This window comes from Prionailurus viverrinus, chromosome E2 (assembly GCF_022837055.1).
Source record: "Prionailurus viverrinus isolate Anna chromosome E2, UM_Priviv_1.0, whole genome shotgun sequence".
Taxonomy (NCBI): Eukaryota; Metazoa; Chordata; class Mammalia; order Carnivora; family Felidae; genus Prionailurus; species Prionailurus viverrinus.
In genome coordinates, this window is record NC_062575.1 from 20,560,191 (window position 1) to 20,579,985 (window position 19,795).

General features: G+C 51.4%; 2 protein-coding genes across 10 annotated transcripts in view; one reads left to right on the plus strand and one right to left on the minus strand.

The window, feature by feature from the left end:
• TK2 (thymidine kinase 2) overlaps positions 1-19,795 on the plus strand; it is a 54,195-nt gene that overhangs the window by 25,866 nt on the left and 8,534 nt on the right. For 2 of the 9 annotated variants that reach the window (XM_047835342.1, XM_047835340.1), the window contains 3 exons: positions 189-269; positions 672-738; positions 1,424-6,432. In XM_047835342.1, the coding sequence (XP_047691298.1) occupies positions 189-269; positions 672-738; positions 1,424-1,522 (247 nt within the window). In that variant the 3' untranslated portion in view covers positions 1,523-6,432. Of the gene's footprint in view, positions 1-188; positions 274-671; positions 739-1,423; positions 6,433-7,054; positions 8,668-19,795 lie in introns of those variants that run through there. The other 7 variants (XM_047835343.1, XM_047835339.1, XM_047835338.1 and 4 more) reach the window with 4 other exon arrangements.
• LOC125152834 (spermatogenesis-associated protein 2-like) lies at positions 10,169-14,441 on the minus strand. Its single transcript, XM_047835336.1, has 2 exons — positions 14,035-14,441; positions 10,169-13,420 (listed from the first exon to the last, which is right to left on the minus strand). Exons 1-2 carry the CDS (start codon positions 14,374-14,376, stop codon positions 12,320-12,322), a joined length of 1,443 nt encoding a protein of 480 aa, XP_047691292.1. The 5' UTR covers positions 14,377-14,441; the 3' UTR covers positions 10,169-12,319.

Consider the following 19,795-nt stretch of genomic DNA (forward strand, 5'->3'; position numbering starts at 1 on the left):
GAGCCACTGCATTTACTGCTGTCCGCCTGGACCAGGTCAGCGGTTGTAGGCTCCTTTGTCCAAGCCACTGCCCTGTGGTCATCAACATTCACCCCCCTGCCTAAGACCCTTGGTGGAGAGGTTTGTCCCCCTCCCTGCTCCTGACAGCCTGTGTCTGTGTGTGTCTGTGTGTGTGTGTTTCCTGGCAGGAATACTTGGATGCTCTTCACCGCCTCTATGAGGAGTGGCTCTTCAAAGGAGGCCTTTTCCCTGTGGCAGCCCCTGTTCTGGTAAGTTCCCCTTCTTTTCTAGAAGGAGGAGTGACCCAGGGAATGTCAGCCACTCTGTAGTCCGGGGAAGCACGAGTTCCTTCATAGCTGGAGGATCAAGAAGGAGGAAGCAGGGAGGGTGGAAAGGGCTCTTTCTCTGGCCCGGTCCCCATTCTGGACTGAGTCTCAGAGTTAGTTGGACAGTCCTGAGAGAAGGTGACCTGTCCCAGTGTCATTACACCGGTGGCCACAGTAGCATCTCACTTATCCAGCCTCACCAGGGAAGGAGTGTCCCCAATGGCTGAAGCCTCTAGACGTGCGTTTTGGCTTTAAGCACTCGAGCTGGGTCTTTGCGATGCAGCCGTCCCTTCTTCAGTGGATAGCAGGCGCAGAGCCTCACTGCCCCCTTTCTTGGTGACCCAGGGCGTCTGGAGGAGCACCACTTGCTGTCCTGGGCTGTTACCCAGTGATGCCCTTAGGAGGTGCTGAGGTGTGTAGGACTGTTTGCCCCACACCACTCACGTGTTTGAGCTCCTGCGTTGGCTTTGTATAGCCGCCCCCTTTTCTCCTGCTGACACTCGCCACTTCTAACTGTGTCGCCGTTTCCGCTCCATCCGTGTTTCCCTGCTTCCCTGTCCCCTCGTTTTCCGATTTGCTGCTGCTGAATTTCTTGAGGCAGGCAGATGGGTGCTAAGACTGTCAGGAGTGCGTGCACAGCGTGGGATACAAGGGAGGGCCGCACACAGACTTTGGTGCATGGCCTGAGGGACATCTGTTTGGGCTTCTCAAATACTTCTACTCACGGTGCTCGCGGGCCATGAGGTTGCCGAAAAGTGAGATATTACTGTGCTGGAGTTTTGAAGAAGTAAAATCTATTTTTTCCCCCTCATGATTGGATAATATAACATGATGGGGAAAAAAAAAACATCATTCGTGGGCTGGCCACAGGGACAGCTATAGTGGATTCTTAAGTGAAAACACAGTTGAGAATATGAATTGACCTAGAACCAGGTGCTGTTTTGCTTTTATGCTTCCATTTTCTCTGCCTGTGACCTTGGGCTTCTCTGCCTCTCCCGCTTCATCCTGCCTGTCTCTACCTCTCCCCCTCTTCATCGTGAAGGGAGGAGGATGTTGAGGTCAAGTGCAGCCCGGTGATCCATGTGTTTAATTTCCAGGTGATTGAGGCTGACCACGACAGGAAGAAAATGTTAGAACTCTTTGAACAAAACCGGGACCGCATACTAACTCCAGAGAATCAGAAACATGGCTCATAGAACAGGAAAGATCATGCCAGAAAAATGCCCACTGCTGCCAAGTTAGCTGTTAGGAGCAATTTGGGAAAATCAACTTTCGGGAGGGCTTTATATTTGGCCACATTGTTTTCCTGATGGTCTCTTCCTCTTTGCCAGTGTCTTCATCCTGGGTCTCTGGTCCTTGCAGGTAAATGACAAATGGGACCAGTGGGTTTGTCGTGCCCTTTGGTGGTCGTAGCCTTGCATTCCCCCAGTGCCTCTCCTGGTGGTTTCCCACTGCTGGGTCCCTCTGATTAAGGGAAGAGCCTCCTGACCTCATGGTGGGTTTGGAGTCTCTAACCCTTCCCTGCCACCAAGGAGGGTGGGGTAGTGGCCCTTACATCCCAGGGAGGAAGTTGAAGCTCAGCGAGGCCAAGGGACTCCCCAGGGTCACACAGCCGGTGACAGTGGAGTTGGCACAATTCAGACTTTTGGCGACTCTGAAACGTTCTCTGCCTCTCATCCTGAGAGCCTGTCTTCCCTTGCTAGAGATCTCACGTCTGTGTGGGGAGAGCCAGCAGTGCGTGGAGCCAGCATCCTCATTTTCTCATTATGTGAGCAGTTCTCGAGGACAGTCAGCATTCCTAGACCTTCACAAAATCGTGCTGTGTTTGGCTTGAGTCCAGCGTCCGGTGCTTTCCCAGCATGAGGCTGCTGCGGCATTTACCACCTCATCATCTGGACTTCCGTGTCCTTGAGAGAATCGTGCTTTGACTTTTGCACGGTGCTTGATGTCCTTGGTGACAAAGGCCTGCCTGAGCTGCTGCCAATTCCATGTCAGGGACATGGCTTTTGGTGCCTGGGTGGTTTGCCCGGTGCCAAGCTGGGGCAAGGGGCACCAGCGCCCTGGCTTCTGAGGCTCTCTTACCTTGTGATGGCCTGTGTGAGGAGCTTTGCCCTTGGAATTACTGAAAGTCTGTGGGCTGTGGGAGAGGCCCGAGTGGCCTTAAGTCTTTTTGAAATGTTTTTCCATGAAGGGGACACCTTGGATCATAGAGCATGAACTCATCTTTATTGGTTCAGAATATATCTTAGCTTCTCAGCTGTAACAATACATCACAGCCATAGCTGCCTCTTGAGTCCAGTGGGAAGTAGAGAGAAATAACATTCTCTTAGGAGACAGTCTGGACAAGAAGGTCAGGGCTCGCAAGCAAAGGCTCTTGGGGCACTGGTATTCCTGATATTTTGGAGGTGGGTGGAGATCAGAAGACTGTTGTCGACACAGAGAAGGGCCAGTTGTGAGCTTTGGGGAAGCAGGCCTCAGCTCTCCTGAGCAGCGGTTGGTGTAAATGCAGGTTGGAAGGCCTCGCCACGGCCTCTGCGGGAGTGTGGCACCTGTGCGTGCAGCTGTCTGACTCTGCGTGGGTTACAGGTGCTCTGGTGGTCCAGTTCCAGAGGGAGCACTAAGGGGGCAAAACTGTGACTCCTGGACCAAATCTTGGGCTACGCGGGCAGGATGAGGGGCAGCCCCGTGGGGATGAGCCTCTCAGCCCAAATGTCAGTGATTGACTAGATGCCCAGGGGAGGCGAGAGCCTGTGCTACCGGAGATTTTGACGGGCCAGGGAAGTCTCTGGGAATTTGTAGATGAACAGTCCAGTATTTTCCCCACAGCTTAATTTGAGCATCTGTTTTGGGGGAAATGTAATTTTAAAAAATAAATAAAATCTTGCTCTGTAGTAGCCAATAAATTCTTCACTGAAAACCTGAGGTTAATTTTGGAGCGCTTCCTAGGCCAGTGATTTTAGCTCCCTGCAGCATCCTTTTGCCAGTAGGATAATGTGGTTTCATTTTCTAAACCCCATCTTTCCTAACATGGGAGGTTTGGGTCCAAAAAAGCTCGCCATCCTCTTGCTCTGGCACCATGGACAGGATGCCGTGTCTGGCCGTGACAGGACAGACAGCGGCCAGTGCAGGTGGCAAAAATCTCCCAGCCTACGTATGTCACACAAAATGGCTGGTGCTCAGCTTGCATATATGAGGCTTGCCTTCCCCATGTGGCAGGCAGGGCTGGTGACATCAGGAGTCATGGAGCAGGGCAGGAAAAGGGCAGATGGCACACGGTAGGCACGACACCTAGTTTTTAGAGCTGAGGGAGGCACTCCTCAGGGACTCCCAGGAATGGCTCGGAGGGGCATGGCAGGGGCTGGCTCCTTGAATTGCTGACAGGGCAAGCCAGGGCAGTGACGTTCCAGATTTATTGGTGTTGCCCCATTCTTACCCTGAGGTGGGGTTCTGTAGAGCATTGCATGAGTATACCCCAGAGCCACCTCAGCGGCTTTGACCCTTGGTAATTTAAAAAAAAAATGTTTAATAGCATATACATCTTCTTGTACTCAGCATGTTTAGTGAAATAATTCTGATTTATACTTCATATTTTTAATTTTATATGCAAAATGCATGATTAGAATCATTCAGAAATAGTTCATGTACCTGGTGATTAAAAAAAAATGAGATAGAAGTGTATTTCTCTTGCACGTAAAAGGGCAGAGGTGGGTGATCCAGGACTGGTATGGTGGCTCCGAGGCCATGGGATCCCGGGCTCTCTCTGGCTTTCTGTTCCCAGCTCAACTTCCTGGTTTGTGGCTTCCTTCCTCCAGGGACTTCCCTGTCCAAGATGGTGCCAGAGTTCCTACGCTGGCTAATGAAGGCATCAGGACATATTGTCTGTCCCCCATTCATACTTTAATTCTCATGTGGATGAGGACCTTTGCAAGGCACAACTAAGATAAGCCAGAAGGTTCTAACAGGATTTTTCTAGAGGCCTTAGAGGTGGGGGAAAGACAGGAAGGAAGTCAGGACCCACAGGCTGGGCCACAGATGTGGTGTCAGTGCTGTGGCACCCTCTCTCCCTCCTTTGTGCCCTCACATCACCTCACCCTCACTGCCAGGGACCACAGTATCCTCATCTCAACCCGCCTCCTGCGCTGGGTATAGCCCGGAAAGGGCAGAGGCCACCAGTATAATGCACTCCCACAGCTTGGCTCTCAGGAGGCCCTCCCTAAACCGTGGTTCCTGGGAAAGAATGTCATCTTTCATTTCTCTTCCTGTCCTCTTTCATTTCCACCTGAGCTGCTTACCTAGATAATTGTACCCGTCCCTGCCTGTGGGATATATCAGTTGGAGACCTTTAGCCGGGACTCCCCCAGACCCCCACCATCAGACCTGGGGAAGGATTGAAGTGTGTACAACTCTGAGAAAAGGTAGAAGGCATTTCCAGAACCTACCTACCCCCTGGGTGCTGTTGAATCTGTGCCATCTTGTTTTCCTAGAGCCCTGGGGCCGGATGGGGGCGCTCACATCAAATGCTCACATATCTGTGGAATGAGTAATACTTATCCCTGTGGCCTCTCCACCCAGAAGAATTACAGTTATTAAAGTAATTGACGAGCTCTTGGAAATGTCAGCCCTCCATTGTTGGAAATCTAATAATAATAATACCCCGCCTGGTGCCTCTGGGCTTTGGTGGTGGATTACTCACCCAGAGCCCCAGGGTCACTGGCACAGGGCTTTCTTTTCCTAATAACCCCAACCCCGCGCAGCTCCTCTAAGAAGGCGGAGTGAACTCTGTGTTCCTTTAGTTTACATAAGATAGTGAGCTTGCCAAAGGCTGTCATTAAACAGAAGCTGAGAGAGAGCTAGTCTTGCCAAATCCAGAGTGGGTATCCACTTTTGCTGCTCTCTTCCCGAATTTCTGCATTTCTTGGCTTGTTGTTCTTCAAGGCTGGGGTCCGTGGAACACAGGTGTTCTAGGAGAGAGTAACAGGTGTTCTGAGAAAAGAGGGTTCCGTAGTCCAGGAAATTTGGGAAGCACCACCTGGGTATTTTCTCTAAGATGCACAAGATACATTAGTATAGATAAACTCAAGCAGTCCTGTGATAAAAACACCTTTTCACCCTTATTTAAGCCAGGGACTCTCAGACTCATTGACAGTAGAACCCCTCGTTTGGGGGATATCCATTAACAATCTCCAGAAGTGCCAGTGTTCCTCGGAACACACATTGGGAAAAGCACTGTTTTAGGGAGTCTGCAGCTGCTGATGACTCTTGGCTTTTGTGCCCTTTGGGAATCTCTAGCTCTTGGTTCTCCAGGTTTAGTACATCTGAATCCCCAGAGGGCATGTTAAAACATGGATTACTAGGTCCACCCACAGAGTTTCCAATTGAGTGGAATCCAGTTCTGGGGTGGGCCTGTGACTGTTTTCTAACACCATTCCCGGGGATGATGAGTCCAGGGAACTCCCTGGGTTTAAAGTTTCTAGGACTGGACATCCCAGAGTTCCAAGAAAACTTGGCATCTTGGTGGTGGTTGAATGTCTTGTGAGTGTTGGTTATCATATCTATCAAATGGGAGCATTGCTCATTTCTCAGGGCTGTGAGGATAACTGACCTGGCATATGGAAGGGGTCTGGACCAGGGCCTGGTAGGCAGTAAGTGTCCCATAAATGTTAGTTCATCTGATGTTTCCTGGAAAACTGACCGGAATGCAGTTCGTTGGCCGAGTAATGGCAGCAGCTGCAGTGACTGGCACTTTCCGTCAGAGCGGCATGGGCACACGCTCTCACCAATTAATTGGGACCACCTTGATGTATCTGTTCAGTAGGCACAGGTCACAGGCCTGGTTGAGGCTGACCTTCGGGACTTTACCTCTGTAAAGTGCCTCATGACCTTTCTAGAATAGCAGAGTATGGGGCAACCAACTGGCCTTTCTTTTCTTTTTATAAATGCTCCTGTTTCTTGTGGGGACTCTGGGTCTGCGCCTGGCATCCTGAGGCGTGAGAGGGAGAGCTGGGAGAGACATAACTGCTCCTCAGGCCGTGAGAAATGACACTGCTTCTTGTACCAGCAAAGCCCTGGAGTTCCTTACACAATAAACGAATGGTTTTCTTGCTCATTTGCCGGCAGACCTCTTTCCCCATGGGCTCAGGTGACCTCTCACTCACCCTTTCCCTAAGGCACAGAGCAGGTTTATTTGTAGCCAGGGATGGGTAGATGTTGGCAACTCCAGGCTCATCTTAGGAAATGCCCAGGAAAATGAACAGTGACCAGTTGTTAAGTGTTCAGTGAATCTTACCTTTTGGGATCCACTTGGCTTTGTGGATGGGACTTGGGCTTTGGGGTCAGAATATGGGCTGGGATCCCAGTTTCCCCGGTTATTGGCTGCAAGACCTGGGGCAGGTCGCCTTGCTTCTGTGGTTCTGTTTCTTCCTTCTTTGGACACTGGGATTCTGTTTTCTCCCTCACGAGGAGAGAGGCTGCACAGACTACAAAGGGGTGAGTTAAATGAGTGACGGACACAGAGAGTCTGGAGCGGTGCCAGACCCCAGGTGTTCTTGCTCCTTCAAACCCTTTCCACGTCTCTGTAGTTGGCTGGAGAGGAGACCAGACACTCTTGCACCTTCCTGGAGGGGGGAATGTTTATCAGGGCTATGGGGGAAATATTATTTCAGCATCTTTGCAGTCTGTCCCCAGGCAGTCTGTCAGCAGGCCTCTATTCTCTCCCTGTCTTTTGACAGCACTTCCCCTGCATCAGCCGTATGCCAGGCCCTGTGCTGGCTGACAGGTGCACACTGGTGGCCAGGACAGACACCTCCCTCCACTCATGAAGCATGTAGTTTAGCTCCTCATAGCTACCCCCCATCCTGAAATAATCCCTGAGAAAACCCACACTAAGGCAGGAAGGCACCTGCAGCCTCAGCACTCCCTTCTGTTGGGGTAGAGAATTAACACCAAAGACTCAGTGATAAAACCAACACCAACTATAGAATTTTACTGAAGTAGCAGGATACAACACTAGCATATGCAAATGATAAACAGGTTATAACGGTAGTGAAAATCCCATTTACAGTGGTAACAAAGAAGATTAAATACTTTGGAATAAATTTAACAAGATACATACAAAAACATACAAGAAATATGCTAAAGCACTCCTCAAAGACACCAAATAAGACGAACAAATGTGAAGACATCCCATTCTTGGATAGGGGGACTCAACATAAAGATGTCTGTTCTCCCTTAAATTAAATTCCAAATTTAATACAATCTCAGTAGAAACACCACGGTCTATTTTATGAAATTATACACATTATTCTAAATTTTGTATAGAAACACAAACATTAAGGAATAACCAGGAAACCACTGGAAAAAGAAAAACTGTGATGGAGAACTAGCCTTACTAGACAGTAAAACATACTGTAAAACCTGTGTCATTAAAACAGTGTGGAACTGATGCATGAATAGATAAGTAGAAGAGTGAAATAAAATAGCCCAGAAATAGACATAAGTACATATAGAAATTTACGTGATAAAGATGCCATCTCAAATCATTGGGGTAAAGATGGACTTTTTAACAAAAATGGTGGCTAAGGTCACCATTTGGAAAAAGATAAAAGATCCGTATTTTAATGCCATATAAACTCCCAAGGGGTTAGGGATCTAAATGTAGAAATTGGAACCATTCAAGTACCAGAAGAAAATGTGGATGAATTCATCTCAAAACCTTGATGTAGGGAAAGCTTCCTAATGATGATTCAAAATCCAGGGGCAACCAAATGTTAATCATTCTGGCTAAGTAAAAATTTTAAAACTTGTGTGATAAAACCTAGCATGAACAAAATCAAAAGACAGTTAACAAACTGGGAGAAAAATGCAACATATGTAACAAAGGGCTAATATTCCTAAACATCCATGAAGAATTCTTTAAAATTGAAGGACAAAGGACCAAAAACCAAATAGAAAACCGAGGAAAAGATGTGAAAGACAATTTACAAAAAAGATATAAAAATGGCCCTTAAACATATGAAAAACACATTCATTCAGAGAAAAGCAGATGCTATGATCTGAATATTTGTAGTCCCCCCACCCCCCATTCATATGTTGAAAACTTAATGCTTAAGGCCATGGTATTAGGAAGGGGACCTTCAAGAGGAAGAGATTAGGCGTGAGAATGGAACCTCATGAATAGATTCAGTGCCGTTGTAAAAGAACCCCACAGAGCTCCCGTGAGAAGTCGGCAGTCTGCAGTCTGCAGCCCGGCAGAGGACCTTCGCTGGAACACCACCATACTGGCACCATGATGTTGGACTTGTAGCCCCCAGAACTGTGAGAAATAAATTTCCGTTGTGTATAAGCCACTGGTGTGTAGCATTTTGTTATAAAAGCCCAGACGGACTGAAAGAACACTGACTCACCTACCAGACAGGGGTGTGTGGGGGGAAACAAACCACATTCTTTTGGTGAGGCTGTGGGGAACAAGTACTCACGTACATCGTTGGTGGGAGTGTAACTTTGTACAACCCTTTTGGAGAGAAGTTTGACAACATCCGACAAAGTACGTATGCACTTACACTGCGACCCAGGGATCCCACTCGTGGTATCGAATATATACTTTCTACAATATAAAAATATCTATGCACAAGGTTATTTATTGCAGCATTGGTTTTAACTGCAAAATAACTGGAAACAGCCTTAAGACCTGTACATAACAGAGTGGTCAAATAAACTATGGCACAGCCACACAGTGGAGTGGAAAAAAGAATGAAGAAGCTCTTTCTGAACAGATATGATTTCCAGGACATAAAGCAATCTTGAGTGAAAAACAACGTCCAGACGAGTATCTCTGGTACACTACCCTTTGTATAAGAAGAGACCCAAGAAAATACACAGATGCAGGGGCGCCTGGGTGGCTCAGTCGGTTAGGCATCTGACTCTGGCTCAGGTCACGTCTCACTGTGAGTTCGAGTTCCACGTTGGGCTCTTTGCTGACAGCTCAGAGCCTGGATCCTGCTTTGGATTCTGTGTCTCCCTCTCTCTCTGCCCGTCCTCTGCTGGTGCTCTCTCTCTCTCTCAAAAATAAATAAAAACTTTAAAAAAATACACAGATGCAAAGGAAATGAAGGATGATCCAGAAACTAAATAGGTTGGTGGGCAGAGGCTGTAGAGAGGGAAGGATGAGGTGTGGTTGCAGGGAGGAGAAGGGAATGACACTTGTGTGAATGTGTCTTTTTGTATAACTGACTCTTAGAACCATAGAAAAGTGTCCCATTACCCCTGAAATAAACAAACAAGATCAACTAGGATGTAGGGGGAATGGAAAACGGAATACAGACACAGCTGACCCTAAGAGCATCACAAGTGAAAAACGACCACACCAGAGGGGTGGGGAAGTAAGGAAGTTGCCTGAGTAACTGTGGAAAACAGTACCTTGATGCGGCAAGAGTGAAGGTGAAAATTAGTCTTCATAAATGCTATGATAGAGTTTTAAAAGTGTTTCTCACGGAGGTGTGGTCAGCAATTCTAAAACTATAGTATTGGACCTGAACAAACAAGTAGACCGTAGATTAAGAGAGCCAGGTTTCATTCTCTTCTACAGAAAGAATTTATAAGTAAAAGGGGTGAGGTAGAAGCAACCCTGTGTCATTGGCTTAAAATCAGAGGAATCCAGGGGCGCCTGGGTGGCGCAGTCGGTTAAGCGTCCGACTTCAGCCAGGTCACGATCTCGCGGTCCGTGAGTTCGAGCCCCGCGTCAGGCTCTGGGCTGATGGCTCAGAGCCTGGAGCCTGTTTCCGATTCTGTGTCTCTCTCTCTGCCCTTTCCCCGTTCATGCTCTGTCTCTCTCTGTCCCAAAAATAAATAAACGTTGAAAAAAAAATTTTTTTAAATAAAAAAAAATCAGAGGAATCCATAAACACTCATGGTTTTAAAATTCTATATAGATTTGGAAATAAACTCACATATGTATATGCCTGGGTTAGTACACATCCATATGTTTCCTGACTGCCCCCCGAGTGGGCTTGGAAGCAATGACACCCAGTAACAGCACACCTGGCACCTGGGTCTTGGTGTCTAAACATCATTTTCCAGTAAGAGGCACCAGGGCTCCTAGGACAAGCGGTTTATTCCAGGGATGCAGCACGTTAGTATCACCAGTAATAAGATGAACCCTTTGGTAAGATGCACCGAGGACACAGCATCATTTTTAATGGTATTCTTGCCAAAATGCATAACCTCACTTCAACTATAAAAAAAAAAAACAGACAAACTCAAACTGAGGGACATTCAACAAAATCAGTATTAAGTTTTGACCAAAAGCATCAAGATGAGGAAAGACAAAACTAAGGCTAAGGAACTGTAACAGACTGGGGCAGAGACCGGCGGGGATGAAGGAAAAAGGACAAATGCCCTATGGGGTCCTGGAAAGGATCCTGGAATGGAGAAAGGGTAGTCATGGGAAAACTGGTCACATTAAAAAAAGGTTTGTAGTTTAGTTAATCATACTGTCTTCGTGTTAATTGCCTGTTCTTGATCATCATACTGTAGTTATATAAGATGTCATTTTCAGGGGACACAAAGTGAGGGTTCCAAAGGAATTCCTTGCCTTATTTCACAACTTTTCTTTAAATCTGAAATTAGTTACAATAACTCCCTTCGTGGTAAAGAAAAGCAGAACACAACACTGTAAATACTACAATCCCAAATTTGAAAAAAAAGACCAGAAGGAATTGCATTAACATCCTAACATTGGGTGTCTCCCAGTGTGGATATTATGGTAACTGCTGCTTTTGTTTTTATGTCCATCTGTATTTTCTAAGTTTTCTACTCATTTGATGGATCCCTGGAAACAGAGGTGAATGAGACAAGATGAAGTTTCTCGAAGAGCTTATATTCTAGGAGGGCGGTGGGGGGGGGGGATGGAAAATGAATAAGTACATATAAAATGTCTGTGCAGAAAATTAAGTTGATGTGATAGATGGGTAGCCATGGAAGGCCTCTCCAGGAGATGACATTTACGGTGAGTTGTGAATAACAGGAAAGATAGAGATGGGATGTGAAGTGGGGAAAGGGAACAGTTTGCACAGAGGCTGGGAGGTAGGGGTGGGCTTAGCTTGTTTGAGAACCCGTAAGAGGCCAGTTTGTCTTGTCTGCAGTAGGCTGGGGGGAAAGAGGCAGGAAATGAGATCAAAAGGATAGTGAGGGGCCTGTGGGGCTTGGTGTGGCCTTGGGAGTCCCTGGGGAGAATTGAGCAAGAAAGTCACAGGACTTGGTTCAGACAGGATCCTCTCTGGCTTTAGCTCACAAAGAGATGGGGTCATTTGCTTGGAGCGAGCGGGTGGGAATACTGTGGGAACAGCAGCACCTCTGGATGTGCCCACTTGTGAGGTGCGTGTGCACGTGTGGGGGCAAGAGATGGCTGGGGGAGGGGGCGCCGCAGCCCAGATGAGTGGAGCCCCCAACCCATGGATGCAGAGCCCGCGTGTGATCCTGTGCTCCCGGGAATGGTTTTGTTCTCTATTAACCAGAAGTTAGCAGACAGAGCAGGGAGGCTGACAGAGTAGTCTAAGCGCATTAAGGGTGTAGTTATCTACACAGCTTTCTTCACCTGTCCTGTGACAGTTCCCTTGAGGATGCTGGAGGAAACTGCCCCTCAGAGATGCCCAGGGTCACACACTTAGTGGGGATGGGAAGGGACCGGAAGCACCCCCCGCCAAGGGAAGCACCGAGGGGCACTGTGCACACCTCACCTCACCTCATGGACACTTCCCAGGCTCCTGTGAGCAGGTCCGACCACACAGGTGAGGAAACAAGGCTCAGAGAGCCAGAGCGAGTGGCCCAAAGTCAAACAGTCAGTAGGTGGGACTTGAGACCAGACGGATTGCTTAGCAGATTGATCTCTACCCCTGACAAGCTGTGGGTTCCAGATCTGCCACCTCTCCAAGGGGTCACTTCCCTGGTGGAAGAGCAGTCTGGGTCTCTGTCCCTGTATTATCCAGGGGTGACATTTTTTAGCTATTGCCTGGGTGGTGTTCTTGGGTCAGAACTGGCCCCTCCAGCTCCCCTGGGGGAACATAGTGTCGGGGGCCCTCATACATGAGGGGGTTTTGAGTAGGCCTCCAGAGTTTGGTGATTCTACTGTCTGGGCCCCCGGCCTCAGCGGCTGGCTCTAGCCCCGTGAGAGGTTCTGATTGACTAGTGTCCTCAACCCCAGGGCCTGAGAGGCCCCCAGGATGGTCTGCTAGAGTTGGGGGTCCGAGGAGGTGGGAGAGGTGTTCACAGAGTTCGTCCAACTCAGAGGAAGTGTTTGGAGGAACAGTGTCTGCGTCAGGGGCGGTCGGCTCCGGCTGTGCTTCTGGCTTTGGGTCCAAGGGTTTCCCTGACAACTGGGGGCCTGGTGTCAGCCGGGGCTGCCTGGGGATGATGACCACTCTGCTCTCAGGAGCTGCACTGGGGACCAGGGACCACTCACCGCTGCTGCCCAAGGAGGTGAGCGCTTCACCTGCAGGTGGGCTGGGAGCCAGGGCTGGGCCCTGGGCTTGGTCTCCCTTCAGGCCGCGCAGGGGAAAGTCCCTGGGGAACAGGGGTGTCCGGTGCAGAACAAGGTCACTGTAGCAGGTCAAGAACTCCTCACTGTCCGAGCGTGTGCTGGCACGGCGCCGGGAGTCCAGGGGGAGCTGGGGGCCGGCACGGAGGGTGCGGGGGGATGTTGAGACCTCAGACAGGCTCGGGGCCGTTGGCACAGTGCTCTGATGGTCAGGGCCCTCAGCCAGGGCCCTCTCAGATCCCAGCCCTTCTTGGGGGCCTGGCTGGGCCCCCTCGGGGCAGTTGTGGGCCTTCGCCAGCTTTCTCTTGGAGCTGCGCCTGCAGTAGGGTTTCTCTCTGCCCAGTCCCAGGACCTGCCTGCTCGAGGTCCCCAGAATGGCCTCACATGTAACTCTCGCCAGGAAGATTTCAAACACCATCTGCTCGGCGTCCTCCTTGCTGATGGCCTGGACCAGCGAAAACTCTGCCTCAGAGGTGGCCACATAGCCCAGCCTGCCCAGAATGGTGTGCAGTGTTTGTTCAGAAAGCACAGGCTGCACTCGGTAGGCAAAGTTTCCAGTGTATGTCTGGAACAAACAGGGATGTTTATTAGAGGTGGGACACAGCCCAGCAAAGTGGCTGTGAATGGCCAGGCAGGACCAAGGGCCGATGCCCAGGGGGGGCACTGGACGCTCCTGAGAAGCCGTTGGGCTGGGGCATTTGGCCAAAGGGACATCTGGTCCATGATCATGTTATCCTCTGTCCCATTTTATAGAAGGGCACACTGAAGCCCAGAGACAGGACAGGACCTGTCGCAAGTCACATAGCAAGAGATTGAGCTGGGGTGAGGCTCCGATATCCTGGCTCCCAACCCAGGAGTCCTGGCCTGGAGTCAGAAGAGATTAAAGCTTTCCAAAGCTAGACTCCTTCCCCTGTTTATTATGAGCTCCTTGGTTCCTTGTCTTTAGAGAGGCCGTGGAGTTTAGCGGTTGGAAGGTGTGCTGCCTGAGTTTGAGGTCTATCTCTTCTACTTATTAGCTGGTGACCATAGGTAAGTTGCATTAACCTCTCTGGCTCTCAGTTTATCCAACTATAAAATGGGACCAAAGTCAGTGGGCATGATGGACACGCTGTTTCCCCCAGAGGCAGAGCTCCGTCTCCAACCCAAGACCCCCTTGCTCAGAGGCATGGTGGTGCCTACCTTCAGGGACCTGATTTCCTTCCTCCAGGGAAACAGAAGTAGGTTGACAGATATTAGCTCCAGGAACTCTAGTGCCTGCACCAGCTCATGGCAGACAGGCTGGGTAGGGCTGGGTGCCCCCTGGGAGTGAGTGGCCCGCAGATTGGAGGCCACAAGTTCAGGCGGATAGAGCTGAAGGGGGGGCCCCATGTCGGAGAACCGCCGGGCCCTGTGGGTGAGGGCTGCTTGCCTGCAGACCCGGAGCCGGCCGGCCCCTGCCTCCTCTTGGTAGTAGCTGATGAGGTCACCCAGGAGGGTCTCTGGAGCAGCCTCACCCGGCCCAGGGTGTTGGGGCTGGCTCATGGTGGCTCCAAGGGGCTGGGTGCCGAGGAGAGCTGTGTGGGCCTTTCTAGGCCAGGCCCAGGCTGGCCCGCCTCCGTCCTGCCCCACTGCTCAGTCAGGAAGCTGAAGAGGAAGTTGTGCTAGCAAAAGAGAAAGCCACACACAGCCCGGCTCTGCCTTTGCTTGTCGCTCTGAGGGGCTCAGACCCAAGGGTTGCTGGGGCTGTGCCACCTCCTTCCAGTAGAGCAGAGCTGAGGTCGGGCTCGGTCCTTGTCCCGTCCCCTAAACAAATGGGGAAACAGAGACAGCGGTGCCCACAGCCGTCTACACCCCTCTGGAGCCGACACTGCGTGCCAGCCCATAACCCCCAGCCCACTTTGGATGCCACCAGCTAAGGCTCCTTAGGCCTCATGCTTGAGAATGTTCTCGGGCTGCAGGTGTGTGTGGGACAGGCTCCAAGTCCCAGGGTGTTAGCACCAGCCAAGGAGGGTGGGTGGATAGAACTCCCAGCTTCTTGCCCCAGGCAGGACAGTTCTGGGGTGTGTTCTCCACTCTCTTAGGGGGTCCCCAGTGGGATCATCCCTGGTTGTCCCCTGCAGTAACCTGCTCATGAGTGCACACCTCCTCATGAGTGGCTCTTCTCCCACCCTTGTTTTAATTCCCGATTCCTGTTGTGCTTCCCAGGGTTGCCTCCCAGATAATCTGTACGCAAATCCTGGGACTGCTTTGGGGGAACAATCTCCCTCCCTCCCTGCTTTTTCCACCTTTTTTTTTTTTTTTTTTTTTTTGTCCTTTTACAGTTCACTGGCTTATTCTCAGACCTGAGATCCCATTTATGCCCTATGGCCCTGGAGGAGTCATGATCATGCTAGAATGTCTTTCATCATACCCCAGCCTTGCCTAAGGAGGAAGCACATTAAATAAACAACAGGATTTTCCCTTTAAAACAGACCCAGGTATAAATAGGGCAGCACCCATTAGGATCCTGATTCACCCCCACTGTCTGAGCCCCTTACCACCAGGCAGGGCAAAGTGAATTTGGGGAGATAGGAGTAGGGAGCAATATTTAGAGCCAGGCTTCTTCCCTCCCCCCTCCCTACCTGCTTTCCTTCCTTCCTTCCCTTCAGCTTTCTTCCCTCCCTTCCTTCCTTCCATTCATTCACCCAATACTTAATTAAGTCATCATTCACTCAGCCACTCGGTGACTCACTCCTTCCATGTGGGTCAGCATTTCTCAAAGTGTGCTCCATAAGGAGCACTTGGTGGGGTTTGTAATCAGTCTTATGGGAGTAACAGTTTCCTGTGGCCAAATAGATTCTGCTGGTTTAATTACGGTCCCTCGGCTTCTCGGCTTTAGGACTTCTCACAGAGCAGGTGTGAGTTGCTGGGAGGGAGCGGCATGCGTTCTATCTCCCAACTTCTTAGATGCGGGGTCCCTTTCCATGTTCTCCTGTGCTATTAGGGGAAGTGCTGTCCTTGAGCAGCCAGCCCGTGTCCCCGGTCCATGCCAGCCTGGGGGGTTCAGAAGCAAAGGAGATAAAGTCCCTGCCCTTGGGTGGCTCGCAGCCTGGAGAGCCCCACTGGGGGGGCGTTATGACCTTGTAGTAACACCACCGAGCATTCTTTAAAAAATTGTTTTAATGTTCATTCATTTTTGAGAGAGAGAGACTGAATGTAAGCGGGGGTAGGTACAGAGAGAGAGGGAGACACAGAATCGGAAGCAGGCTCCAGGCTCCGAGCTGTCAGCACAGGGGCTCAAACTCATGAACTGCGTGCGAGATCATGACCTGAGCCGCAGTTGGATGTTCAACCGACTGAGCCACCCACGCTCTCTACACAGCCGAGCATTCTTGATCCTCAGGTTGCTTTGTAACTCTGCTGGCCTCCTGGCCCTCCAGTCACCGGGAAGGGCATCTGCCTTGTTCTTGGCCTTGGACCTGCCTGAGACCTGGGCTCACCACATCTGGGAGCTCTCTGCTTCCTGTCTCTAGCTCCCCTGCCTCCTGCAGTCTTTGCTGAGCTCAGTGGCCAGGGAGATTCCTGTCCCTGTGGCTGGGAAGTCATTTCCCAATTGGAGTACTGCTTGAAAATGGACCCCGCTACATTCCATTCTGGAATGTAGTGGGTGTAAATCTCTCATTTCTCTCTTCCTGCTGCTTCAGTTCATCATATCTTCTCTGACTTTGACCCTGTGGCCTCCCTCTGGTGAGGACCCTTGTGATCACATTGGGCCCACCTGGATGACCCAGGCTAATCGCCTCATTTCAAGGTCCTCAATCACACCTGCAAAGTGCCTTTGCCACGGAAGGTAACATATTCCCAGGTTCTGGGGATTCAGGCCTGGACACCTTTGGAGGGCATAGTTTACCACACCCAAACTATCTGAAACCCAAGGCCATGCTTTTTCCTTGATACCAAAGATTTATAAGAGCACTGAATGGAAATGGCAGATTTGGGGGAGGGCGATATACAGAGTTGCAGGCCACCGAGTTGTGCTGAAGAGGCAGTCACCAGGCCAAGGAAGGTGGTGGTGGTGGTGGTGGTGGTGGTGGTGTGTGTGTGTATAAAACAGTTTGTATCTTTTTTCCTATTCATAGCCAAAGTGTAACAACTTGGTACACACAATTGAATCTCCGCCACCACACCCACACAGTGTGTTAGTTACTTATTGATGTAACTACTTCACACTTTCTGGACATCTTGCTCCCCAGTTCTCAGGGAACCCATCGTGCCTGTGAACTGTCTCTCCAGGGTGGACCGGGATCACGATGGGGGAAGCCGGGCAGGGTGCCTGGAACCATTCCCCTCCCTGTGCTCTCGGTGCTGGGGTCAGCTCAGCTCCTCCAGTGCCTGCTTCCTCCCCACTGGGCCTCTGTAGCCTCTTGAACTGTGGGCTTCGTGTTCACACTTTCTGGGCCCTCGGGGAGTAACTGGCTTAGTGAGAACCTGCTTTCTCTGCCTGCCAGGGTGACTAACTTTGGTGACAATGCAGGGGGCAGAGGGAGGTGAGGGGAGCACTGGGGATATGTTGGGGGGCTGGTCCTGAGGCCCAGAGAAGGAAAGGATCTGGCAGAAGGTCACACAGTGAGCTGATGACAGAAGAGGGGGCAGCCAAGCATCCTGGGTCCTAGCACCTAGCCTTCCCTCAGAGCTGTCCCTGCTGCCCAGAGCCTCCCAAATCCCCTGCCAAGCCTAGCAGCTCAGAGGCCACGGGGAGAACAGGGGTGGGTGCTGTCTGGTCTGGGGCTCCCAGGTCTGGACCGCTGTACTTACTGTCCTCAAGGCCGTGAAACACAGGGAGGAATCTGTTTCCATCAGAATTGAACTGAATATTCTCGCTAGTTGTCCACTCCACAAACCGCCACCTCCCCCCACCCGGGGCCCACCACCACCCGGAGAAGAACCAGCTTGAATCCTGACCCTGGGCCCCCAGTCTGGCAAGGATGGTTCAGACACACAGGAACAGTCCAGCAAGGGAAGGGCTGGGGGGACGGGGAGATGTCGGAGCCCGGCAGTAAGATAACCCTTGAGGCTGGATCATGAGCCTGCCAACATAGACTTGGGGTGCCCACAGCCACTGCTCCTGTGGGAGGATGAAGGTGGGCAGCAGAATCAAGAGAGACAATACACCTGCCCATATTCTTGGACTGCCTAGATCTGGCCATGCCTGAAGTCAGAATTGTCACTTAGACAATTTAGTTCTGTGAGCCAATAAATCTTTTCTTGCTTAAGAAGTTTCAAATGGGGTTTCTGTCTCTTGCAGTGAGTCATGGGGGTGGGTGACGGTGCTCAGAGCTTGCCGGGGGGTGGAGGGTTCCCCCAAAGCCGCCTTCTTTTACCGTGTAATCCAAGTAGTGCCAGTTTTGTGGTGGGTCATGGATCAGGCAGCCACAAGCTAAGGAGCAGAAGGCTGGGCGGCCCCAGGACCACAGGGGTCAGGCGGGTGGGGAGTCAGTGTGGTATGGCTGGGGCTGTGACCGTTGGGCCTGAGCGCCTGGAGCCCCGGGATTCCTAGGAGAGACGCTGAGCAGGCACAGCTGGGCTGTGACCCTGGGGGCAAGGGCGTGCCCAGCCTGCTGCAGCCCGGAAATACCGGCCTGACCCCGGTAATTGGCTCTGACTGAGAGAGTTCACCTGGCCTGAGAGGTTCAGCGTGAGGTCAAGCAGAGCAGAGCCCACGACAGAAGATTTGCCGTCTCACGCATCGAAGCTGCCTGTCCTTCCACGGTTCGTGGCCCACAACCTGGTCAGTCATCAGGTGGACACCAGCGGTGACGCCTGAATTGAGTGGGTGGCCTTGGAGTGTGCATGTGGGACCCCGGAGGGTGTGAGCTCTGAGTGTGGGGGCACTAGTGTGTGTGCCCCAAAGCCACCTGCGCAAGCGTAGTGGGAGCTGAGTGATGCTCCACGTGGGCGTGTATCTGAGGGTGTCGCGAGGAACTCGGTGTGAGAGAGCCCTGGGTGTATATGTGCGGGTGGGCTTGGCCAGGTGGAGCCGGTCGGTGTCCCAAGGAGCAGCTGCGGGCAGCCATACGTTGTTATCAACGGTCCTTCCTCTGTCTGGTGGTTTCTGCTGCGCGCGTGAGGCAGATGTTGTTGACGCCCTGTCCGAGACCCTGGAACGCACCGTGCCCATAGGTACTGGCACAGTGGCAGACTCTGCTGACCATGGAGAGGACTTTATCTGCCAGCAGCTGCAACCCCCCTGTCTGAAGACTTTCTCTGGCCAGAGAAGTCCGCTCAGCTGCACAGGGGGGCAGGGCTAATGTTCTCTGAAGGGTGGCCTCAAACAGTGACCCTTGAGAGTCTGAGAGCCAGTGGGAGAAATCCACCCCCTCTTCCTGCCAGGGGGCTGTGAGGTGTGCTCTCCACTTCGTGCCCCTCGGAAGGGGACCCGCGTGACTACAACACCCTGAATTGGCTTCCTTCCTTTCCTTGTTTCACGGCCCCCTCGCTTTTGGTGCTTCCCGGGTCACCTTCCTCATCAATCCCTTGCACCCTCCTCCTGTCCCAGGGTCTGGTCCTGCCCCCTCCTGTTCCCGCCATCCTGAGAATTGTCACCTCCGATCTCACTGGGGCCCTAATGAGCCCCAGGCTGAGCCCACTGCCTGGGGTGTGCTCTTTGGCTCTCTCAGGCCCTGGCAGAGAGAGGGGTATAGTTTCCTTGTAGGAGTGTGCAGAAGGACATTGCATGTGGCACTGTATGTGGACATGGGCTGTGTCATGGATGGGGGGAGGCAGGAAATGTCAAGCCCACCCCATCCAGGGGGGGATCCTGTGTGTTGTTGGAACCGGGTGTTGGTGTGGGGTGGTTCAGGTTGGAGTCAGCACGGGACTGGACACCATCACCATGAGGGCTGCTACATTCGTTCCCAGGGAGAGGGCCCCAGAGCACGGAGGTGGCACCCGAGCCACCACAGTGGTGTTTCAGACCGAGGAA

Coding starts and splice junctions, on each gene's coding strand:
- LOC125152834 (XM_047835336.1), bottom strand. CDS start 14,376: ATGAGCCAGCCCCAACACCCTGGGCCGGGTGAGGCTGCTCCAGAGACC. Junction 13,421..14,034: donor AGGAAATCAGGTCCCTGAAG/GTAGGCACCACC, acceptor TGTTTGTTCCAG/ACATACACTGGAAACTTTGC.